The 24,364-nt window shown below is 39.1% G+C and overlaps 1 protein-coding gene across 1 annotated transcript in view; it reads left to right on the forward strand.

Annotated features, from left to right (window-relative positions):
- The window catches only part of SSBP4 (single stranded DNA binding protein 4), a 372,115-nt gene that overhangs the window by 319,040 nt on the left and 28,711 nt on the right, over positions 1-24,364 (forward strand). Inside the window, exons 6-8 of the mRNA XM_018557491.1 lie at positions 19,186-19,269; positions 22,822-22,881; positions 23,373-23,439. Coding sequence (XP_018412993.1) covers positions 19,186-19,269; positions 22,822-22,881; positions 23,373-23,439 — 211 coding nt within the window. The remainder of the gene's footprint in view (positions 1-19,185; positions 19,270-22,821; positions 22,882-23,372; positions 23,440-24,364) is intronic.

The raw sequence follows: 24,364 nt of genomic DNA on the forward strand, positions 1-24,364 counted from the left end.
TTCAAATATAAAAATGTTATACTCCCCCGAAACTCCAATCTGGCTGGCTGTGACAGAGCTCCCTCTGCAGTGATGGTATGTCCCTCAGCGTCCTATACACTGTGTATAGAACGTGATGGCTCAAGGACCTTAGACTGCTGCAGAGGAGGGCGAGCAAGGAGGAAGGGACCGGTCTAAGAACAAGCTGGCTCAGAGGATGCAGTGAGTATAACTTTTATTTTTAACTCTAGACAAAAACGAGCACTCAACCCTTGCAGTGCAGGGGTAGCCCCAATGCAAGGGTTAAGAATTATTTTCCCCAGAGTTCTTATTTAAGTAGTATCATGCTGTATTATTGCGGCTATGTAGACTAGAACAATAGGACAATATGAGTGCAGCTCATGGGACCTCTTTAGTTCTATGTGCTGGCAGACAATGATGATTAGGCTGCATTGTATTTACATTGTGGGTTGTGTCTTACTACACAACCCCTCCTGCTTTCCTGTGGAACAGGTTTTGAAAAGCACAAGGGAGGATAAGGGACTGTGGGGAAGACTGTAAGGTCTGAATGGTGTGGATTGTTTTGGCGTGAAATTTAATTTGGGCTGCAGAATCTTACTGAATCGAATGACTTGAGCAATCCGCACCTTTAAGGTCAAAATAAATATAGCTAATCAATCAGTTTATCTTTAAATATTATCTTGCACTGCAAAACTTAGAAAATATCGTAAAAACAGGTGTTGCACCCTCCTCCTAAAGGACACCTTGCTTTCCAGCATTCAGTTTTTGGTGGTTTATATGGAAGCAGCCATGTTGAACAGAACTAGGAAAGCCGCAGCTGTATCAGCTTAAGCTGTGGGTCAGGAGCCAGCGCTCTGCAAGAGGAGTGATCTTGGAAATAGGCTGGAAGCTTGGAACACTGTGGCTTAGTGTCCTGAGGGAACAAATTGTGGTATTGGAGAGTTCAGAAAGAAGGTATTTGCAGCTCAGCTCTTAAAGTGCTCTGTTCTCTGGAGCTGGAATTGCAAAGGCAAGAACTCCAGGCACACTACTCAGTTCACATGGTTTCCATTTCAGATGCACATGATCCTGTTACAGATTTTGTTCTTGAAGTAGAATATGCATTTTATCCTGTTTGGTACCAGACAGAATTGCTGTAGATGTAATATTGCTGTCCCTTCTCTGGGTATGTGTTTTTTTGTGTGCGTAAGATGGCTTTCTGCTGCATATGCACATAAGTAAGTATTTAATAAAGCCACTACCCACTGTGCATGATGTGTTTTTAATGTTTTTTTGTGTGCTTGTAAGGAGAAGAGGGAATCACGAAGGCTGAGAAACATTGGGTTGCTAGGCAATCCAGTTTCTTTCACATGGTACTCATAGGAAAATGCAGAGCAAAATTGTTCCCCTGTGAAGTAATGGCAATGATATCCTACAATATAAAAAAGAAGTTTGTGTGGTCAGAAGTGTGCGTAGGAGCTTCCTGTAAACAAGACCAGTCACTGTTGTTCTCTCTCCTGGTCTTGTACCTGCCTTTTCCTATAGTTCTCTACTGCCAGCCTGTATTGGGTGGGGCCTGCTGTGTACCTCCCTTAACTGTGCTGTACAGGCTATACGAAGATGTCACCGCTTCTTTTACAAGGTAATATTTGGGTTTAAATGAATTCAAAATTTGTGTGGCTGTTGAGGAATATATTTAGGTCACAATTTTTGTGCTCAGAGTTCAGTTTTCAAGTTAATACAAATGTTAAATGCACGTCTCTGTTGTCCATAAATTTGTGTCTTTATGCTCCGCTTCTATTCTTAGCATGCGTATACCTTTTTGCTATCGGATTATAGCATGGAGAGAGGAAATTAAAATAGATGTAAACCCAATCCATAAGATGTTATATAAGCTATAACTTGTTAAAGTAACACTGAACTCAGGAATTAAATCTTAAAAATGCATTCAAGTACCTTAACTATTAACAAAAATGTATTTTATTTGTGTATCACTCGGCTGTAGATCCTCAAATCATCTCTGAATTTATACTGACACTGTCCTTCTTACTGGAGGGGGGCTATTTTTGTTCCCCATGGACCCTGTGTGTGTTATAACGTAGCCACCTCTCCAAGCTTGCTCCAGTGATGGACTACAATCTCACGTTTAGTTTACTAATTTGTATTGAGATTGTAGTCAACTTACAGACTGGGCTCAGTAGCACTTTGCAGAATACAGCTGCAAATTACATAACTGTTTTACAGTGACTTTGCATGCTTAGGCTGTCAGCTTCTGGCACATGGGAAACTGTTGTTCCTACCTCCTGTAAACCGGAACAACAGTTAATACACTCTTTTACAATGTGTGTAGTAGCAGGGTAACTTTTTGCCCCAGCTGCTTTGCATTACCAAGATTTCAGCATAAAAATAAAATGCTGACCAGTGTTTGCAGCTATGGACTTAGAATAGATGCACAGTGGAAATTATATGAAGCATCATATGACTTTCTATTCGTTTGTGTAGGAACCCCATTTAAATTTTTACACCAGATACTATTTATAGTACTACTGGACTCCTATTATAAAGATTTTTATTTTGGGGGGGTGGGGGGGATTACCAGATAATTTGTGTTGTTTTATTATATTACAGGATTTACAAAGTCAGATAAGATATTATGTTGTAACAGATGGTTCAGTTGTTGATTTAGTTGAGAAATAAATTAATATTATGTTCTTTAGATTGATTAAAAATAAACTATCATTGAAATTAAAAATGTTATATTATTTTCAGAAAAGCGGCAATAATCAGAAGAAATATACATAGGTAGATGCAATACTTAGTCTCACAATTGTAGTGACAATGATAACACAGTGCATAAACTTACATAAATTAAATTAGGGTGACCTTGTATGTCTGACGCTACTTTCTCTTCCTACATGACAGCATTCAGTATTTTAATGACAAAGAACCATTGAGCAGCAGATGGCTGCAGTTGTTTAAAGAGTTCAGTTCCTTTCTTTTTTATGACTACAGAAGTATGATGGATCACTAAATATCCTAAATGAATCTGTATTGCCTTGATAGCAGATTCATAATGGTATGACAACAAAATAAACCTTCTTTGTGCTTTGAATATTGTTAAACCCCAAAAAACTACATTGGGTTGATTTGTAAAGATAAGAACAAAAAAGAAAAAAGGGTTTTTGCACAAACCTATGAAATATGCAGTATATCAGAAATTAGCTTTTATTCTATAATGGACACCAAAGTGATAACAGCTAAAATATATTGGTTAAACTTAAAATGGTGATACCTAGTATTTATAAAGCAAATTGTTTGAAGATAGATACAACTTTGCTACCTTTTTTATCTCTCTTAAATTGCTTGTCTCCTCTCCTCCTATACAGCATCCCCCTGTGCTGCTCCTTTCTTTTCCCTCCAGAATCCCTCTTTTTTCACTATCTGTCCTGGCTGGGGGTGGGGGTCGGGGTCCAGCAACATGAAAAATTTCAGCCATATTCTGCTAAACTCACAGCAGTATCATAGCTTTACAACGGGTCTACTCAGTGACTTCAACACCATGATGGAGCCACAACATCAGCTGCAAATCCAATCTAAGTCATGAATTTTCCTACAAAACTTTATATGCAGGAACTCAAACTATACTAAAATAAAGTTGTACCTTTTAAACCTTAAGGAATTGTCTAATGCATTGCCATATAAAGCAACAATTTAATTTCTTATAAATTATATAATAATTATTATATAATATTTTTGACTATTTATACATATAAACTCAGTTACTGTCACACAAGAGATTTCTAGCTAGCGATTGTTCCAAGCACATATTAATCTCTGCAATTTTGCCCTAAAGTACAAATTCATTTTGTTAGAAGCATGGGGGTTAATTTACTAAAGGCAAATAGGCTGTACACTTTGTAAGAGAATATTCATTTTGCAAGGTGAAGCTCGGCTGACTTCAAACTTCCAATCATGTGCAATCACAAATAATGTTTTTTACATTTTTCTTGCACTTGATTGGGTATTCTTTGCAAACTGATGTTTTACCACATTCACTAAACTAAGGGAAAATTCCTTTGTAATGGGAACATTTCCACGCAAAGTGAACAGCCTATATGCTTTTAGTAAATCCACCCCATGGAGTCTGTAATAGACGCACTTCCTATTTGTGCAGGTGTGATGCTATCACACAAGATGAGCTTGCAGACAGATATTTTGCTGTTCAATAGAATTATTCAATCCATACTCTTAAAAATGCATGTCCAATCAACGCAACATTTCATTTTCATGTGATGAAAAGAAAGATTTACTATGATTTTGGGTTGAAAATTATTGCTCCATAAATTTTTATATTCATGTCTGTCCATCAGTTTGTCTATCTACAAGTGTGCAATTATAGAATAGTCAAATATGTCAACAACTACTAATTTCTTCACCTCCAAGAACAGCAAACAGTTTTGTCAAACAGTAGAGCATAATATTTAATTAAATAATCTCATATTTTAATACAAAATAATATTTTGCACCATCTTACCAAAATGCCTTGATGCAAACTTAAAGGAGAACTATGAGGTGAGTGATTTCCACTGATCCTCATAGTTAGAGCCGACCTGTGACAAACAAGCTGTCACAGGTCGGCTCTATCGATCGGGAAGTGAGCAGAAACATGCAGTCACTCCGCACACTTCCCGATCGTCTCCCTTCACTGTGCGGCGACTGTTAGTCACCGCTCCCCGCAGGGATTCCCCCCTCCCCTCTCCAATCCTCCAGCACTGAATGGAGGAACGAAAGGGGGAAGGGGCGGGCTCTGCCTCTAGATAGGCAGAGTCAGCTGTCACTTATGCAGCTGGGTGGGATCCAGACAGTATTGTCAGGATCCGTCCCCGCTGCGGCGCTCTCAGTATATTGTGGGCAATAGCCCGCTATATACTGAGCTTTGAGTCACGGGACTAGGTTAGTATATGTCCTCCCGTGACCTTAAAGAGAACTAAGGCTAGGCACATTGGCTTTTATGTTGATGTGTTCAGAAAAAAATAAATCAAAGGTTTTGGCAGCTGCAATATCCAGTATCTTACAGTCAGGAGCTGGGTTCACAGAATGTCAGGTCGGCTTAAAGTACTTTATCTGTGAAGGCTGTAAGTACTTTTGTTCTCTTTCTGCAGTCTACAAGTCCAAGGGAGTCCTATGTCCTAACCCTTTCTCCCAGGAGTTTTTAATGTGGGAGTCAATAATCAACTTGTTTTTTGCATTTAAATGTGACTGATGCCCATCTGTTCACATTGCTATACTATTGCCAAAGACCATATTGTGAGGTCAAATGCTAGCCCACCCAGCCTCTGGGGTCCCACATATGCTCTTGATGGTCAGGAGATGCTACATATCTTATATATTTGCTCTCCCGAATCAGAGGAATAATAGAGCATGCTTATGAAAGTTGCTTGAGTGTTATACATACTATTAATGTAGCACAGGGGTGTAGTGGTTAGCGCTTCTACCTTGTAGCACTAAAGGGTCCCCGGTTCGAATCCCGGTTCGAGTCACTATCTGCAAGGAGTTTGCATGTTCTTCCTGTGCTTGCGTGGGTTTCCTCCCACACCCTAAAGACATGCTGATAGGTTAATTGGCTCCTCTCTAAGTTGACCCTGTATGTATGTGAAATAGGGACCTTAGCTTGTAAGCTCCTTGAAGGTAGGGACTGATGTGAATGTGCAACTATGTAAAGTGCTGCGTAATTGTCGGCGCTATATAAATACCTGTTATAAATAAATGTAGATAAAACTGCAACATTTTGTATTCTTCTCAAATACTAAACCAATGAGATGATTTTACATTACAAGACAGTAATCTTGTGTGCTCAGTTATGCTGAATAGCCAGAATGTAGATAATGTCCACAAAAGTCTCACTGAATATTTCCTGTTTATAGCAAATATACAGCCTAATATTATGCAGCTATTTATTCCAAATTGCATACATCTGTCTTAGGTTTACTAGCCCTTATCTGTGCAATGTAAAAGACAGAATATGACTAGTTGGCTTATGGCGAGGTGAGTCAAGAAAGAACAAGAACAAGAAGCTTTTCACTTAAACACTGTGAAGTACAGCTAACCTTTACATGTCATCACTTCTGTCACAGATCCATAACTCTGTGCTGTATTATTAGACTAGGGTGGCATGCAAATCATTCATTTATGCCTTTTGGGCAACTATGATAAAGATATTTGGCAAAGCAATGACATTTAAGTATATTCTGTTTTAAGATGGTTGTACTAAACATTAGTGAAGGAATTTATGGTTCCTTTAGACCTAACCATAACCATACTAAATGTAGTCTTTGAATTCTAAATTAGAATATATGGAAAATGCACTCCAGAGAGCAGAACCAGAAATTCAGCTCACAGCAGCATGGCATTGCTATAAAAGAATAAAATTGTTGCGTGGAATTTAATGATCATTACAAGTTAACTGTTTTATTAGTAGAGAGCCTCATTACATAAAGCTTGTCCTCTAAATACACACATATTGCACCACTGTAAAGAATTACCTGGTAATCAAGGTTTTTATTGCCCTAAAAAAACATTTTCTTGTAGGTCATCAGTCTTCTTTAGACCTTGTACACTTTTTTTCTCAGTAGTATTTGCACAAGGAATGGCTCTGGTTTCCTAGGTCATACTAGATGCCATGCGCCCACCCATAGATTAACCCAGAGGCAACTCTGGCACTGTATAACTTCTGACTTGCTACAACACCAGCTCTTCTAATGAAGAGGGACTCACAGAAGAGTCACCATGACAAGAAATGAAAGGCAATCTCCTCAGCAGTACACATACATTTTTAAAACTGTTACATGTTCCCTACTCTATTATCACTGGAAAAAACATTTGGCTAGTGATAAATATTAATACGGTATACTCCAGTCAGCATCGAAAACTAAGCAGTAATATCAGTACAGGGAATATAGCCCACCTGCTGAGGGGTTCAGTTTTTCATCAAAGGATAACTGTACTGCACCAGTCCACCGCACTCTCTTTTGAAGTTATACTTACTTGACTGTATTGCAGAAAAGGCACTCCAAAAACACATCCTCTGTAGGCTACTTACTGTTCCAGAAAATCTCATCTCACCTCAAGTAGAAATCATTTATCATATATACACTGGTAAGCATCAAATAACAAATTTTACAAACCAAAGAACTTGAACAACATTATTAGATGCATGGACTTTGCAAATGAATAACATTGAGTAATTGAACGTACAACTGAGATTTGGTTTTGATGTTTTTTGTTTTTTTTCTTGGAATATATTGAAAATGCACAGATGAAGTGTTTCTTTTCAGCAATTTTGTTTCCATTATTATATTTGGAAAGTTTTTTGGAACAATTTCAGTGATCTTCCCAAATTGGCACCTTTTCTTGGTCTTTTCCATTTGGTAAACATGAATTACTGTTTTATTCCTGCTTGATAATACTGTCAGCCATTAGCTTCTGCCACTCAAAATGACAATTCCGGCTAGTGTACAGTGAAAAGGGAAGTCACTGGCTCTCCCCGTCCTCTTTCCTCGTCCATTCACAAAATGAATACAAGGCATTCTGTGAATACATGATAGGAAACCTTGTGGCTTACCCGTCCCCTCTCTCCCCCTGTCCATTCATAAAAAGCCTTGCATTCAAGAATATAAGGCCTTTTGTGAATGGATAAAGAAAGAGGGAATGGGAGAGCAAGCAACTTTCTTCTTTACTATACGCTAGCCTGAACTGTCAATGGCGAAAGCTCACGGCTGAGATTATCGTGCAGGGATAATACGTATATGTTTAGTATCCTTGGCCACCCTCCGGATGTGGGTGTCAAAGCATTACAGATAACTTCTCTGGACAATTTTTTAAAAAAAGGGCTTTTCTTCTAGAGTTGCACTTTAATAACTACAATGTGTATACGTATGTTTGTACAGTAATATAATAATTATTATTATTATTAATAATAATACAATAAATGTATTGTGCTTAATAAAATAAAGTTGAAATAAACAGATGTACAACATAGTAACAGCTGTTGCTCCATAGAAAGCATTACAAACAGAAGCTGATCATAATACAGATGCTCAGCCCAGTTCGGTATGGGTTGCCTCATACTTGACCACAGCATTCAGAATATTCTTAATAGAGAAAAGAGTCAACAAAGGTTTTTCATTCTGGGGAATTAGTTTTGTTTTGTAACCATTTCATTTCTGTCCACAATGAATATAGCTAGCAATGTTGTAGGTGGTTTGAAGTACAGAAAAATATGAATTGCTGAAAGACAAAGCTGCTAATTAGTACAGTCAGAAGTGGTTCCTTTTTAATTAATAGATTTCAAAAAGCAAGTAAGCATCAAGAAACAAAACTTGTTAGAGAAAATAAATTTGTAACATTCTCCTTGAATTTAAATTAGTTTAACCAAAAATTGTGTTTTCTTTAGCTTGGATAAAATAGCAAAGGTTAACAACATTGGCCAAGCTTTTCTTGCTGTTGGTGTCCCACTCTTTACTTTTGTTTTCTGGTGACTGATGTTCCCTGGGATAGGAAATTAGATAAAATAAACACTAAAAATTAAAGAACTCTAAAGGAGAAGTATAGGGAGAGTAAAATATGCTCTTCCCAATACTTGGAGAACTCAGTGATCACAAACCGACGATCGCTCAGCCCGCGGCTTCTCAATGCAGAGAGTGGTGACTGTCAGTAACTGCTCCCCGCAGAGATTCCCCCCTCCCCTCTCTATGTGCCTTAAGCACCCATTGGAGGGACAGACAGGGGAGGGGGCATGCACAGCTGGCTCTGGCTCGATAGAAGTCAATTAGGTAGTGGAGTGGATCCCGACAATATTGTGGTGATTTTTCCCAATTGCAGCGTGGCTCTGCACTGTCAGCATAGAGCAGGCAGTAGCCCATGCGGAGTTTGGATCACAGGAGTACATTAAGTAAATTTACTCCTGTGACCCAAAAGAGAACTAAAGCCAAACAAAAGGTTGGCTATAGTTCTCTTTTAATTAGGGAAGAGTTAGAACCTCTATCTATTTTTTAAGTTGATATTCTTATGAACATTTCCCTTCACTTTCTGTCCTACTGGCTTTTTTTTTCTTTTTTCAGAAATGCCTTGAAAACATTTTATATTAGATACAATAGCCTTGAGTTTGGAGTCCATATAAACCTCACATATTGATGCTGAAGACCCAAAAGCCCAGTTATGAATGTCAAAATCTGTGGGTGAACTGCCCAGTTGCAATGACTTTGTTTACTTATTTTAATCACCTACATGGCTTCTATCAAAATCTCCCTCCTCCCTGACCAGCACATCTCTCCTCCCCTTGCTTTTCTTTTATTTACATCTCATGAGATACTCCAGCTTCCATTAGAAGCCATTTAACAGCTATTAGAGCGCTACACTTCCGTCCAGAAATGACCTTTTGTAAAATATTTAACAGCCTAAGTGGGCTACTTTACAAAATCTATCCGTTTCAGTAGTAGTGATTGGTTGGATTTATTTTCGTTGGAAATTCATGAATTATAAATTTATTAAGAGTTCCTAAATGGGAACCATTATTTGCCAGTCTGTTTATGTGGAAATATTGTTCACAATTAACCCTCAGTGTTAAAGAAAACATTATTGAATAAGCCTATATACTGTAGAATGTAGAATAATAAACAGTGCTGAAACACAAGTAGAGTAAGAAATAGCAGCCAAGCATCAGAATTTATCAAGTACCACTACTACTACTTGTATGAATTAATGCTAATGGGTTATACGTAAGAAATAGTACTCCTTTTATTTGCGATAAAATATGGGGGCTTGTTTTGTCCAGTATATAGATTATGTTGCTTTCTTTATACTGAAATGCACAATGAAAATGCATGAATGTTCATGCTCATAGGTCATCAAATCAATCAGATTTCAGCTTCTTAGATTTAAAATACTTAGATCCATGAAAATGATTTCTGATTTTTGCAAGGCTGCCCTGCACATAACTTCTGCCTTATTCAAATATGTAGGCAAAGTGTGTAGAGCAGAATGTACGTCACTTAACTTTCTAGTTTTGAAAAAGCACAAACATTCCTAGAGTCAGTAGTCATTATTAAGGACGACTTATTTAGCAAAACCTTGAAATAGATGTGTAACACACTCATACATTTATGTGCAAACTGTTATGTGCTAACTTGAAGAATGTTAGTGACGAACTAACCTGGCTTTTTATAATTTATCTCAGCTGGCTTTATCTCAGTAGTTTCTTTGAAACATATTAAAGGGTTGGGTACAGTTTCTGTCCATAAAACAATTTACAAAAATACTGCCATGTAAAAGGCCACACTTACAATGGAAAATTAAAGGAAAAATCATATTTACATTTTCTCTAAGATTACCATGGATACATTTGGTGATTTCATTTCCCAAAATGCCCAAAATACAGATTTAGTAAATACATTACACCCAAAGATAAAATGTGACGTGTTGTGTACAAAGAGTAGGAACCAGTAACCTGTTGCTATATGACTTACAACTGGAGGATATCACCAGTCAATGTTTGCAGCACCAAAGTAGATTTATTTAGCATAAAAAAGATGTAGAGATGCATTTAAAATAAAAACAAAAACAGTTTCAGCCAGATGCCCTTCTACAGTAAGATAGGCTGCAAAGAAGCATCAAACAAGGCAGTGGCGATTGTGCAGCAGCAACAGAAAGCACAAAGCTGTCATCACCGGAGGAGGGAAAACTTAGAGGTAAGTTTACCATAGTGTTCATGTATGCTGTGCATACTAATACTGGTCAAACTAGAAATGACGTTTGCATACAAAATAGAACATTTTATTATCTATTGGATGCAGACTGTCTGCGTCCAAGGACATGTATCCATACGTGTACTGATCTGCAAGTTCGGGTTGGCTCTCTGTTGCTGCGTCATGTCTTTGAGTGGTAGAGGTGGCTGCACATGGATACAGGCTTTAGCTGTCCCTCCTCAATGCAGGTTTCAGCACAAACGTGCACACTGTCTGTGTGAACGGGCCCCAAAGATACAGAGGAACATTTATTATTTGAGAGGGACATTTATCAGGCCTTCCTTGAGATAGATCTTACAGGAACAGGCTGCTTTGTGGTATAGCGCCCCAAATAAAACTCGCTGGGTAAATGTTATAATAGCCAGACAGATTTTTGTCTGAGTTTGAGGAATCCAATGCAGTGAACCATATGTGTTGACTTTGATAAGTATTCGGGTACAGCTCCTACCTGAATCTGGCGACACCCTCGAAATCCTGTGACACAGTGAGACAATGGTACAACATAAAAAACATGCAACTTTCTTTTAATGGCTGCACGCTAAAAGTAAAAAAATGGTTAATGCAAACAGAGCAAAAGTTCAATAATCAAAGTAGAAACACAGTATTGGCATTAGAACATCAATAAGTGTAATATAGCAGTTCACTTTCCCCTATTTAGCTAAGCTAACTATGTTTTCCAAACTTGTCCATTGGTGAGCTTCCGGGTCTCTGTTTGCAGGGCCGGCCTTAAGCCTCTAGGCGCCCTGTGCGAGAAAGCTTTACAGCGCCCCTCAGTTACCACACCCCTCAGTGGCCAATTGGGGCTTGAACAATTGCACAGTACAAATTCCTCTCCTAAGCAACAAAGTAGTAACTGATTTACTGTTTCACTACACATGATCCCTTTCAGAGAAAGGTTCTTTAAGACAGTTCACTTAAAGGAGAACTATGAGGTGAGTGCTTTTCACTCACCTCATAGTTCTAGCCGATCTGTGACAATGAGACTGTCAGAGGTCGGCTCAGTAGATCAGGAGGTGAGCGAACACATACCGGCATTCGCTCACCTCTCGATCCTGTCACGGCTTTCTGCTGTGACAGGGGAGGGGCTGGATTCCCCCCTCCCCACTCCGATCCACCAGCGCTGACTGGCGGATCGGACGGGGGAGGGGGCAGGTACAGCTGGCTCTGCCTCTAGATAGGCAGAGCCAGCTGTCAGTCACGCAGCTGGGCGGATCCCGGCACAATTGTAGGGATACGCTTCAGCTGCGGCGTCTCAGTATACCACAAGCTACAGCTCGCGGTATACTGAGCCTAGGGTGATGGGAGGACGCTAGTTTGTGTCCTCCCGTTATCCTAAGGAGAACTATGGGGAAAAGCCTTAACCCCATAGTTCTCCTTTAATTCAGCAAACACTACTGTAAAGCAATTGTGTGTATGTATCCTCTGTATGTAACTGAACAGTCTTTCCTTGACTATGCAATACAGTCTATCACACTATCTCCTGATGAGATGAACAGGTAACTGAGTATATATCAGTATGGTAAAAATGTGAGCATAGTAATGTAATTCCAGAAATCTGAGGAACAAGGAACTTTTTTGTGAAGACCATGTCACACTTACAGTGTAGCGGTCAGCTTTCCTCAGTCCTCTTAGGCCGACAGAAGAAATAAGAGGAACCTGAACAGGAAAATGATCAGAGTGAGAGTTGACCCTAGTCCTTCAACCTTTAATTGCCTCTAGGTCTAAAAATTGTCAGATGTCTGCAGATGTTTGTTTAGCGGTTTAAACTGGATGGCAGTAGCTACAACCAACACTAACAGCAGATATTTTCAGGTCTATTCACTAAATGGTGAAGGGTTTGGAGAAGGCAGAAGTGATCAATCTAGGCCAAAATAGCTGATGTTGAAAATTTCTCCAATTCAGCTCACTTTCCAGTTCAGCTATGTTGTTCATTCCTCCTGCCTTCCTGCCTTCTCCAAACTCTTCACCCTCTAGTGAATAGCCTTGTTAGTGTCATGCATGTTGCCACAGAGGGCTAACATGGCTGCTAGAGGACAGAGAGACATGACTGTGAGTGACCTAGGACCTAGGAAGGGGACAAGAAGTTGACATCATCAAACTTATGACAACTGACTATTGCTTGGTTGTGTAAATAATAAAACAACATTTCTGAATTTTCGATAATTAATTTTAAGAAATCCCTTTTTTTTCACAAATCACCTTCATTTTGCAGCTAGGGACAATGGGGTTGATTTACTAAAGGCAAATAGGCTGTTCACTTTGAATTGAAATTTTCCCATAGCTTAGTGAATGTGGTGGATGTTTTTGCAAAAAATGCCCAATCATGTGCTAAGTAAATAAAATAAAAATAAAATAAATAATAATAAATAAAACAAATACAAAAACTGTGTTTTTGCTTGTACATGATTGAATGATAGAAGTCAGCAGACCTCTACCTCATTCACTAAGCTAAGGGAAAATTCCCTTGCAAAGTGAGCAGCTTATTTGCCTTTAGTAAATTAACCCCAATGGGTCTAATTTACTAAAGGGAAATTAACCAAAGCAGGGAGAAATTTCTATGGTACACATACATGTGGGATCACACAAATGTGTGCATGTAATCGCACACACGGAATGGGATTTCCTAACCTATCTAGCAAAGTTAACACTAATGTTCAATGCAAGCAGTGCAGTCCTGGTTTTCAGAAAATGCTGATCATCCACAAAATTTTGTTTTTCTGCTTTTTATTACATTTTTTTTTAACCTGAAATGTAAATTATTTGTCAAGTATGAAAGACGTATAAGCCAAGAGCAGCTCCAAACACCCATGCATCCCTCTGTGGGAACAAATAAGGCAGTGAATACATGGGTATTTTTAATTGAAGCTTTCATTCACAGCAGCAGTGTAGGAAATCTTGTACACATGATTTCCATGGTCAAAGCCCGCACTTCTAGCATACATTTTCATTTTCAGTGTTTTTTTTGTACAGACCTCTTTACTGATATCGGTGTACGCTTCATATTTTATTGCTACAAGTTAAAATATGAATATAAAATAGATAACAGCATTTAAACAGACCCAGACATAAATGAAAATCACATAAAATCATAATTAAGGTATGGCAAATGTTGCTAATGTGCCATTGCTGGAGTGTACAATTCTTAGAATATTGCATTTCTTAGTACATTTTCTGTATACAGAGCCATCCTTATAATGAGGCAACCTGAGAAAGGGTTGCCACCTATCCGGGATTCACCCAGACAGTCTGGGTTTTGAGTTCTGTATGTGCTGTGTCACAAAATAACAGGAAAAAGTTTCCCAGCACATTCACCAGCAAGCATGCCAAAAAACTGTGTTACAAGATGTCACAATGTCAGGCGGACAGAGGCAACCACGGAGTCCTGGTGTTCCAACTTGAGTGCATAGAGGATGGCACTGGACATGGAGTAACACTGGAACTCGGAGCAAAGGAGGTGTCTGAAACACAGGGTGCATATAAGTCTTGAAGGGCACAGGGGTTCTGCTTCAGGCAGATGTGTTGTGTGCTATCTCTCTTAGCTCTCTCCCCTGGCTGTCTCTCCTCGCTCTCTCCCCTGGCTGTTTCTTCTCGCTTTCTCACCTAGCTGTCTCTCCTCTCTTTCTCTCCAGGCTGTCTCTCCTTGCTCTCTATCCAGGCTGTCTCTCCTCGCTCTCTCTCTCCTGGCTGTCTCTCCTCCCTCATCCTCCTGGCTGTCTCTCCTCACTCTCTCTCTCCTGGCTGTGTCTCCTCACTCTCTCCCCTGGCTGTCTCTCCTCACTCTCTCCCCTGGCTGTCTCTACCCCTTCTCTATCCTGGCTGTCTCTCCTTGCTCTCTCCTCTGGCTGTCTGTCCTCTCTCTCTCTGGCTATCTCCTCTCTCTCTCCCTTAGCTGTCTCTCCTTGCTCTATCCCCTGGCTGTCTCTCCCCTCTCTCTCTCACCTGGCTATCTCTAATTGCTCATACTCCTTGCTGAGAGTGCTCTCCTCACTCTCTCTCCTGGCTATCTCCTTGCTGAGAGTGCTCTCCTCACTCTCTCTCCTGGCTATCTCCTTGCTGAGAGTGCTCTCCTCACTCTCTCTCCTGGCTATCTCCTTGCTGAGAGTGCTCTCCTCACTCTCTCTCCTGGCTATCTCTCCACTCTCTCCCCTAGTTGTCTCTCCTCGCTCTGTCCCCCGGCTGTCTCTCCATGCTCCCTCTTCTGGCTGTCTCTCCCAGCTCTCTCACCTGTATATTCTACAAAACAAATTGCATCGGGCCGCTAAAGAGTTCAGGTTTCGCTTGAAGAAAAGGCTGTATGTATGATATGACCGGTGTACAAAGTAAGTACTGTGAGAATATGATTTGGTTGTCCATGTGTAGCCAGCATACCCTGAGCATTCTCATGCTTTCCATTTAAATAAAATGCAGACTGTAAAGAGATTTAACCTGAAAGTTGGCTATTCACTTCAGGCTGGTACGGCTGATTTCAGCCCTATATCGGCTGAAATCAGCCGTAAGTAATACTTTTTCATTTTAAAGTGTAGAACTTTGCAGGAAATGTTTTCATAGATAAATACTTAGGGATTTGTAAATAGAATATCAGTAACCAATTACTTTTTTTCCAAAAGAGGATAGGATAGGCAAAGCAAGCAGGATATTTATTAGGTTGTCAAATTGGACAAGAGGATAGCTAGGTGTGCTAGAATTCTCTCTGAATAGCATTGACCTAAGAATCGTCAATAATGTGCAATCAATAGCACCTTGCGTATCGCCAGCAGCTCCCAATGACTTTCATCTGCTCTTTCTGTTCCCATGCCTAGTAAATAAGCCAGCAGTATTACCAAAACCTCCTATTTGTGCAAAAACACTACCTAGCACTACCTTATTCTCTAAAGGCTTAAATTTAAATAAAGTATACAATAACAGTATACAAACTACACATTAGAGATCGTTACCCAAGTACCAATGTCTTCAGTGTGGAACAATACAATGTTTGTAAAAGCTGCTTATTGACTAATATGTTAAGAAACATTAAATAAAAACACAGTCATTTCTTTTAAAAATGTACAGTTCTTCTGCATACACTAATCCGGTCTACTAAGTATTTTTGAGTTGGGGTTGTTATAAGTAAAGGAGTCAAGAGATTCTTGATGAATCCGGTCCACCAGCAAAGCTAATTTCTGGAGGGTTAGAGTGCTTCTATGTGTTGGGCTGTTGGAAAAACCTTTGCACGCTTTATTTTATGGTGTTTTGTGGCTTGAATGAGTAAGAGAATCCATAGAAAATTTCTACAAACTTGTTGCCATCGGAAATGTGGAGGTAACATTTTTTTAGTGCATGTTTTTGTTATGAGAAAGGCTGCAGTGCCATCTATTGCTGGATCTCAGGAAACTTCTTTGTGAAGACCATTGTGACCATGCCAACCATTTATCTCCTTAGCTGGAGAGAAAATGATTTTATTAATTGCTTCATTTATCCCCCTTCTTTTTGCCTAGATGTGATTGGCTAGGCTGGTAACCAGTGGGACTGGGCTCACAGACTTAAACCAGTGACTGCCATATGTCTCTTATTAGCCCTGGACGTTAATTGCAAGGCAGCAGGAAGAAGCATTATTAAATATCAAAGCAAATGCTCTGGCTGTAACCCCTTCTGTACCACGTGTGGTTGGAGTAAACTGAAGTATCTGTACCTCAGGCAATGAATAGTTTTATAACACATAAGACATTAAATGAAAACATTCGGCCACATGACAACCATTCTGCTTGTGTGGCTGATGAAGAGTAGTATTAGATTTTTTGCTTTCTGAACAGGAAGCGTGTGCACTGAAAGGCTGCTGGTCATGTTGTGAGATTACTTCTCTGAAAAATAGTAGCAGCACCTAGTAGATTGGCAATAAATGTGCAGCATTTTCATTTATCAGTCATTATAGCTTATATATTTTAAAAAACACTGAGTAACCATAAACACTACTTTTACAGTTTGATTGCTAAAATGCACTGTGTTCAAGGCTTATCAGTCCACTCATGCTGATATAAAATTGTGAATCAGCTAAAAGTGACCAAACCATTCATCTAATTGTTTGTTAAGCATTGCCACCAAAAGGGTTGTTTGTTGCAGGCCAGCATCTTAAAGGAAACCTGTCATGACAGTAATACAGAGGATGATTTTTCTCATCTCCTTCTGAAAATGCTAGCTGTCTTCTTGTCATGCTGACCCAGTAGTCTCACCACACTGAGTCAGAGACCCAGAACAAACATGCAGCAAGTGAAGTCAAAACTCCTGATTAATGTATTTGTTCTGGTTCAATGACTTGTAAGGTTTTTCAGCCAAGCACATTGCGTTAACAGTAGGTCAGAAATTTCATCCTCCAGACGGAGGATAAAAGTTTCCTTTTTTTAAGGAAACACTATTATTGCACTGGGTTAAGACTGTTCCCTTTCTTAAACTCTTCTGTTTAAATATATATAAATAGTTGAATTTGAGGTAAGCTGTGACCCGCTGGAAGCAAAAAAAAGACTCGGTGACTCCATAGGAGGACTTTTAAGTGGTTTGGGTCGCTGAAGCTGCAGATGCAGGGTTGCTGGAGGAGCCCACCTCTGAAGCAGTTGCAGAGTAGCTGGTATGGCTGTCTGTTGGTGACCTGAAGAGGGGTTTGGGACTGTTATCTCCATGGTGGTAAAGGAGCTGGAGACTCCTGAGACCAGAGCTACAGAAGCAACAGAACCAGCACCTGCGCCTGAAAACACTCATCAGGTGGTTGTAAATGTCCTGTTTTCAGGGGGGACTGCTGTGGTCCCTATGTAATTGGATCGGCCATGGATGGAGATGCAGCCAGCAAACTGAGTACCTGATCCAACTTTCATATACACAAAATGTAATTCCAAACTTTTATTACTTTCATGACAAACCAATAAAACCCACCTTGACAGCGCCTAGCTTGTCCTATAATAATGTTATAGAAATAACATTATACTACTTCCTCTGTCAGCTCTACAATTTTCTAGGTTACCTGCCTGCTGATTGGATAGAGCTGGTGATGCAGATTTATTAACCAGTGATTGGGATGGAGGTGGGGAGCTAACATTGAGAACTGCAAACTTGCACCCCAAAATAGAGTTGTCACCTGTCTTGAACATGCAGTATTGCAAGGGCGTTTAAAACACAAGATTGGCTGAACAGAATTATAAATCCTATAACAGGTAATGCAATTTACAGTGGTGTATTTCAACTGAACTGTGTATTTAAAAAAAATTGAGTTTTACCTTCCAAGTATTCATATGGTAATCTTATAAAGCTTTCCTATGGAGTCCAGATAGAACTTGATAGACATAGTTCAATCCATCTATATCGTTACATGTGTTATCATATAATTTAATAAATAATCTTGACTATTTTATTGTGTGCACCATTATATATTTCAGATAGCCAGGACTGAATGCCAAGAGGTCGTAGCATCCCACTTTTTGGCTAGCCCTCCATGAGGGAATTGTAGTTCCACAGTATCTGGAGACTCTTAGGGATACATGCATATCTAGTGAAGATATTTACTGAAATAATCTTCAAAAGGGAGAAGCAAGTCTGTCTGGGTTCAGCCCGGGAACAGTTTCACAAATCTTGCTCAAAGTTTACAAACTTTGTGGTAAACACAATTGAAGTCTATGAGGAGCAAATCTTGTTATTCAGTTCTGGCTATTTCTAGGGCTAATAAGCAAATGATTGTCAGAAAAAAAGGTATAAAAAGCTACGCAAACTTTGCAAACCCCAGGGATTTCCCGCAAACCCATAGTAGGGAGTGTGACAAACCCAAACTTGCCCTAATCTTCAGTCTTTGGATAGTTAAAAAATTGATATCTGATCCCTCTGCTACATACTGGGTTAAAGCATTTGTAAAAGTGTTATTAATTTTACACTGAAAAAAAAAATCAGTTTGTTAGTTAAAACCACATTTGAATTGTTTAGTTGTTGAAGTGTTTAATTATGTTTTATTATGACACTCTCAATTTACCCAATAATGAAATGTGAGTGTAAGGTCCAGTGAATTAAATCACCCACTGACTTTTATATCTCTAGGGTATTCCAACAGCACAATTCCCTGACACTGAACCTACCCTTCTTTATGTCTCTTCACCTAGTATAACAAGGATGTCCCCATTCCTCTTGTTGCATTCTCAATTATTTGAATTGAAATAAAAATCCAACAGGGAGAATAGGACCCCCTTCATTAGGCCTGTGGAAAATCTGCAGACTAGGTATTTCAAGCTCAGAGATCTCACCACTAGAAACCCCCAAAAATATAAGAAATTATAAGGGGTTTTTAACAACGGCAGCTACCAAAAATGTAAGCATCAGTATTAAGTCGAATGACCCTTACTATGTCTCGTACAATTTGCTGAAATACCTGTTTTAACCAATATTTTTTTTATAGGGGCCTCCTGGTTCTCAGCCATCACCTCATGCACAACCTCCTCCACACAACCCCAACAACCCCATGATGGGTCCACACAGTCAGGTAATTCTAAGCAGTATGCTACATAGCTACATTGACATTACCTATAATGCTCTGCCTTTTGATTTTGGAAACAGTTTAAGCTGTTATGGATGGAAATTATCATTTAAAGTACAGAGTATGTGGCAAGTTCATTATAGCTATAACTAAATTATAATGCCTTTATGCAGTTGGTGACACAAGGTGATCAACTTCTTCCATATTGGTCTTCAGAGAAGCTATGCATTCATATTTAACTGCAAATCTTTCCCATGCAATCCCAGGTAATCCAAATTACAGCTAAACTACTGAAAGGAACAGTCCTACTGATTTTATTTTTGCATGTTATGAGAAACTAAGGGGGTTATTCACAAAGCTGCCAAAGGCTCCTTTGTGAATACCCCCTAAGACAATAAAAAGTATTGTATAGGAATTAAAGCATTGAATTGCATTACAGGTGTGTTGAATAAAAGCCGTTTTAACTCAATGTACAATCAAGACAAGTATTTTCATTCTGAGGTTGTATGACAGAGCACTTTCATTGGTTTTAGTCCTTCTCTACATCATTATTTTCAGTTACAAGCCCAAAGTTGAAGAGAAAACAGGCCACAATGCTAACCAGTCATACAAGTACACACAGATCGGATCATTGCATTTAACACAGGTTTTTTGTGACAGATAGTTTGTTGCAATAAATGTCAGCGCTGCAATTTTTACTATTGACATTTATTTGTTTAGACACATTTTTGCACACAATAATATTTTTGGCACTACTAATGGTATAACTTTTCTTGGAATTATCTTCAGTGAGAGTACTAGCACTGACCATAGGGTGTAGAGTGTCAGTTTATTTTTTTTCCTCTGTGTCCTCTTTCCCTTCACCTCCCACAGTCAGAAAAGGAAGTGAGAGGACATCTCTACAAAGTGAGTGGATTTCTCCCCCTTTACAGTTCTAACCAGAACTGTGTGATTGAAATATTTCCCCCCACCTCCTGTTCTAGCAATGGCTGTAACATTTTGGATTTTCCATCACTTTCTGTCCTAGTGCCAATGGTCCCAGACAGACATTAATAGAAACAGAATGGAGCTCCATACCCATCCCTACTCAATCCAAAAGCAAAACATAAAACATATTTTGGATTCAACAATTGCATGCTTGTTCAGGGTTAATGACACAGACAGCAACAACGTATCGATTATGAGAATAGTTAGCAACTATTCTCATTATCAGTTAGTTGGTTGGGGAGAGAGAGAGAGGGAAAGAGAGAGAGAGAGACAGAATGAATTTTAATGCAACCAATCGATTCGTTAAAAAAATAATCTGGCAACTAATTGAATTATGAAAATAATCGTTAGCTGCAGTCCTACAAAACACTGTTCTTTGTTGTTCAGTAAGGGACAGATCAACACGAGTTATTTTGATATGATTGGCTGCTTGTCAGGAGGAACTGGACACTGACAAACAAAAAAAATGTTGGCCAGCCAGGTATAATTCCAAGCATGCCTCAGTTTTTTTGCTAGTGTTGCTAGGAGAATGAGCATCTTTCTGAGAAAGGTTTCCCCCTTTTTTCAGTTTTTTACACTTTTCCTCAAGACTTCAATCAAGAATTCATCTACACACTGCTATGTTCAGGTGGCCATACCTGGACCCAGCAGGACAGAAGGTTGTGGATCTACTTTGCAATGTGCCCTTCGGCACTGAGTTCTGACAGTGACTCTATTAAGTCTGTCTGGTATTGTTTTAGCCACAGAGCGCTTTTCAGGTACAGAGCCATGGCACTGCTGATGATGTGTTCAGTCTCTCTTGGCTCTAATTGTTATGCCACATGAAGCTGAACTTCGGGAGCTACTAGACTTTGGTATATTTTACTGCTGCCATTATATCCCTATTCCATTGCACTCCATGGAATAAGCTTGCAGATAAATTTGATTACTTTATGTTCTTATGTTTTATGTGTGTGTAGTTGGACTACAATTTCAAAGTGACAGGAAACTCTGGCTGTCACCATGGAAAGACTTGAGACACTCATTAACATAAAAATGCTTCTAGATCTTTAACCTTTTGTTTTAACGGACAGACTTCAAATCTAGTTTACAACTTATAATTACATCTGCCAGCACAGTGCAGACAGGGTTAGTGAGGTTAAGGATTAACTTCCTACCCTCTTTGCATTCCAGAGGAAAAATCAGTTTAGAGAAAATATTTTCTTTCAGAAAAGAGCAAGTAAGCAGCCATTTTTATAGTGCCTCTTGGGTTTTTAAAGCATCAGGCAACTGTTTCCCAGATTTGCAATGCTGCCACCTGGTCTTTTGTTCATACATTCTTTAAGTTTTACTTGGTAGATGTTCAGGCCTCATTGATGCCAGCTTCAACTGTAAGATTCTTCAGGCAGCTCTGTGTTGTTGAGGCAAGCTGGGAGTGGAAGGGGTTATACCTGGCTGGTCAATGGCTTTTTTTGTATGCCAGTGTCTAATTCCTCCTTAAGGCTGCTGTAAGACCCAATTATATCAGAATAACTACTGATCCTTTGTCCCGTCACTGAAATGAAAAAAAGTTTGAACCTCTGTTGGGTTATCATTAGTGTTGATGTCTAATTAGGTTATGGCTAAAGAGCTATTTTAAATAAATTAATAGATCAGCTTCCTGCAAAGAAAACAGTGAATGGTTACCTTGTCCCACTTCTTTGAAGTTCTAAGTTTACTGAAGAATGTTCAGCATTTGACACTACCAGTAGTGTCGGATGTTGGCTTCCCTATTGTGCTCTGTGGTTTCCTCCACCATCCCCTAGGGCATTGCAGGCCACAGAGGGGGAGGAACTACAGAATGCAGTAGGGAACCATAAATCTGACACACTGGAAGTGTTCCAGATGCTGAAAATTTTTCATCAAGCTTAGAACTGCAAAGAAGCAGAATTTGGGGGTGTGGGCAATGGGACAGGTAAATATGAATTGCTTTCTTTGCAGGGAACTGCTTGTTTCATTTTTTTAAACCGCTTTAAAGATTAGGTTTATAAGTTTCCTTATGTCATTGTGAGATGAAACATCTACTGTTTCTGATCCTTGAATAGCATCTCTTGCCTAATGTTTGGCATATCCTTTTGGAAGATAACAATAAAGCAATAATTCCATGCCATCAAATCAGATTTTTACCGTTTGCATATTTACATCTGCCCAGTCATATGGTATTTCGCAGTTCTAAAGATAGAAGTATTTTTTGCCCATAGCATGCAGCGTGTCCCTTTTATTGCAGTATAAGACATTAAAGAGGAGACTCCAGTGCAGCCATGGGCTGCAAAATCATATTTACCTTCTCGCGTCATTTATCAGAGCGTTTCTTTTGTACATAAAAAATAACAGCTACACATTTTTTCAACTACTCTCTGTGGATCTACCCTAAATAACAAAAGAGCATCTTAAGCCCAAGAGGATCTATTAGCCAGTCTAATGATCTCTTCAGACAGTCTCTCCTCATAAAACTATATTATATCATAATGTGGATAATCAATCATGGGATGGGATTGCTGGATAATTTATAGCAATTACCTTATTAATATTTCCTTATTTTTGTGTTCTCAGCCGTTCATGTCCCCTCGGTATCCTGGTGGCCCTCGACCTTCCCTCAGAATGCCAAATCAGGTCTGTTTACAATAACCTTCAAGTATTAAATGCATAGCTCATAGTAGTAATGCTTTAGTATCAGGATCAGTAGAACAATGCATAACCGTCAGTGAAACCATCTGTCTAAATCCTTAATAGATATAGTAGACCTAGAGATAGAGGCAGCTGAACTCATATGCAAATATCAACTTTTTCTAAAAAGTACCAATGTGATGGGTAACCTCCCTTAGAGTAATAGGGAAACTCGCAAGTTGGGGGGCTTAGATTTTAAAGTTGAGATTTGCTTATAACTGTAGTTGCCTCTAGATCTGCTATATCTACTAAAGATGTGGACACTGGACAGGTGCTTTTACTGAATGTGATCTCCTCTTATGCATTTTTTTTCGTTGAATGTTTTTTTTTTTAATACCCAGATGTATGATATGTCTGCTTTAAGTATTATTCCTAAGTATTCTTGCTCTAATTATTGTTCCTACATAACATATAACATACAATTTTGTTTTCTATAGCCCCCTGTTGGGGTTCCAGGTTCACAGCCTTTGCTGCCAAACTCCATTGACCCAACACGGCCACAAGGTATGACTCTCTCTCTCTATCTTTATATATAATCATACACTTTAAGTATATTGTATAGTGTACATTAAAGGGCAGATTTATAAAAACTTCGCCTAGCACATAGCTGGGCCTGGGTGAAAGCCATTTTAATGGAATTACTGCTGCTTGATGGACTTGAAGAGCATAGGAAATTCCTATGCTCCTTAGCTCTAAACAGCTGCTGTAATACTGAGCGAACCCAATAAAGCTAGACCCCTTAGTGCATTCTAGTATGTTTACTATCTGGCATATTATGTTCAATCAGCTATGATGTAAACCCATATAATGTATTTATGTGCCTAAAATCGCAATCTGTAAAACATAATTTAAAAGTGTGTTAATCAGGCCCGGATTTACTCTGGCCGGGTTCCACAACCCAGATAGCAAGCAATTGAGCTGCAAGTTTGAAAATGACTTGCTAAACTATTGCTAGACTTGCTTCACAATTTTTGCTGCACAATTACAGCAAGTCTGCATTGCAAGTCTCCAGATTAACGTGCTTTGCAAAAGTGCTGTACACTTGCAGAGCTCTTGCTAAGACCTGCAGCTGTAGACTTGCCAAGCAAATTTGATACAAATTCAAAAAGTGTCAACTAGAACTTGTGCTGCAAGTGTGCTGCAAGTCTACAACTTGGCAGGAAATTAGTGCAGCAAATTAACAAGAATTACAATTTAACCCTGCCACAAGTTTGTGGCAAGTTATCCTTGCTATCTGGGAATGTATCCCCTCCCTGCCAACCCACCCCCCATGGAGAATGGCAACCAAATGGCGGGGGCAGCAGGGTTTGTTTTAATTTTTTTCATGTTTTCTTTATTTATTTTTACTTTTTCATTTATTTATTTACTTTTAAAAAATGTTATTCATTGTACTATCTTTTACTTTTTTATTTTTTATAAATGTTTTATT

The sequence above is a fragment of the Nanorana parkeri genome, unplaced genomic scaffold, assembly GCF_000935625.1.
Source record: "Nanorana parkeri isolate BGI_ZX_2015 unplaced genomic scaffold, ASM93562v1 scaffold286, whole genome shotgun sequence".
NCBI lineage: Eukaryota > Metazoa > Chordata > Amphibia > Anura > Dicroglossidae > Nanorana > Nanorana parkeri.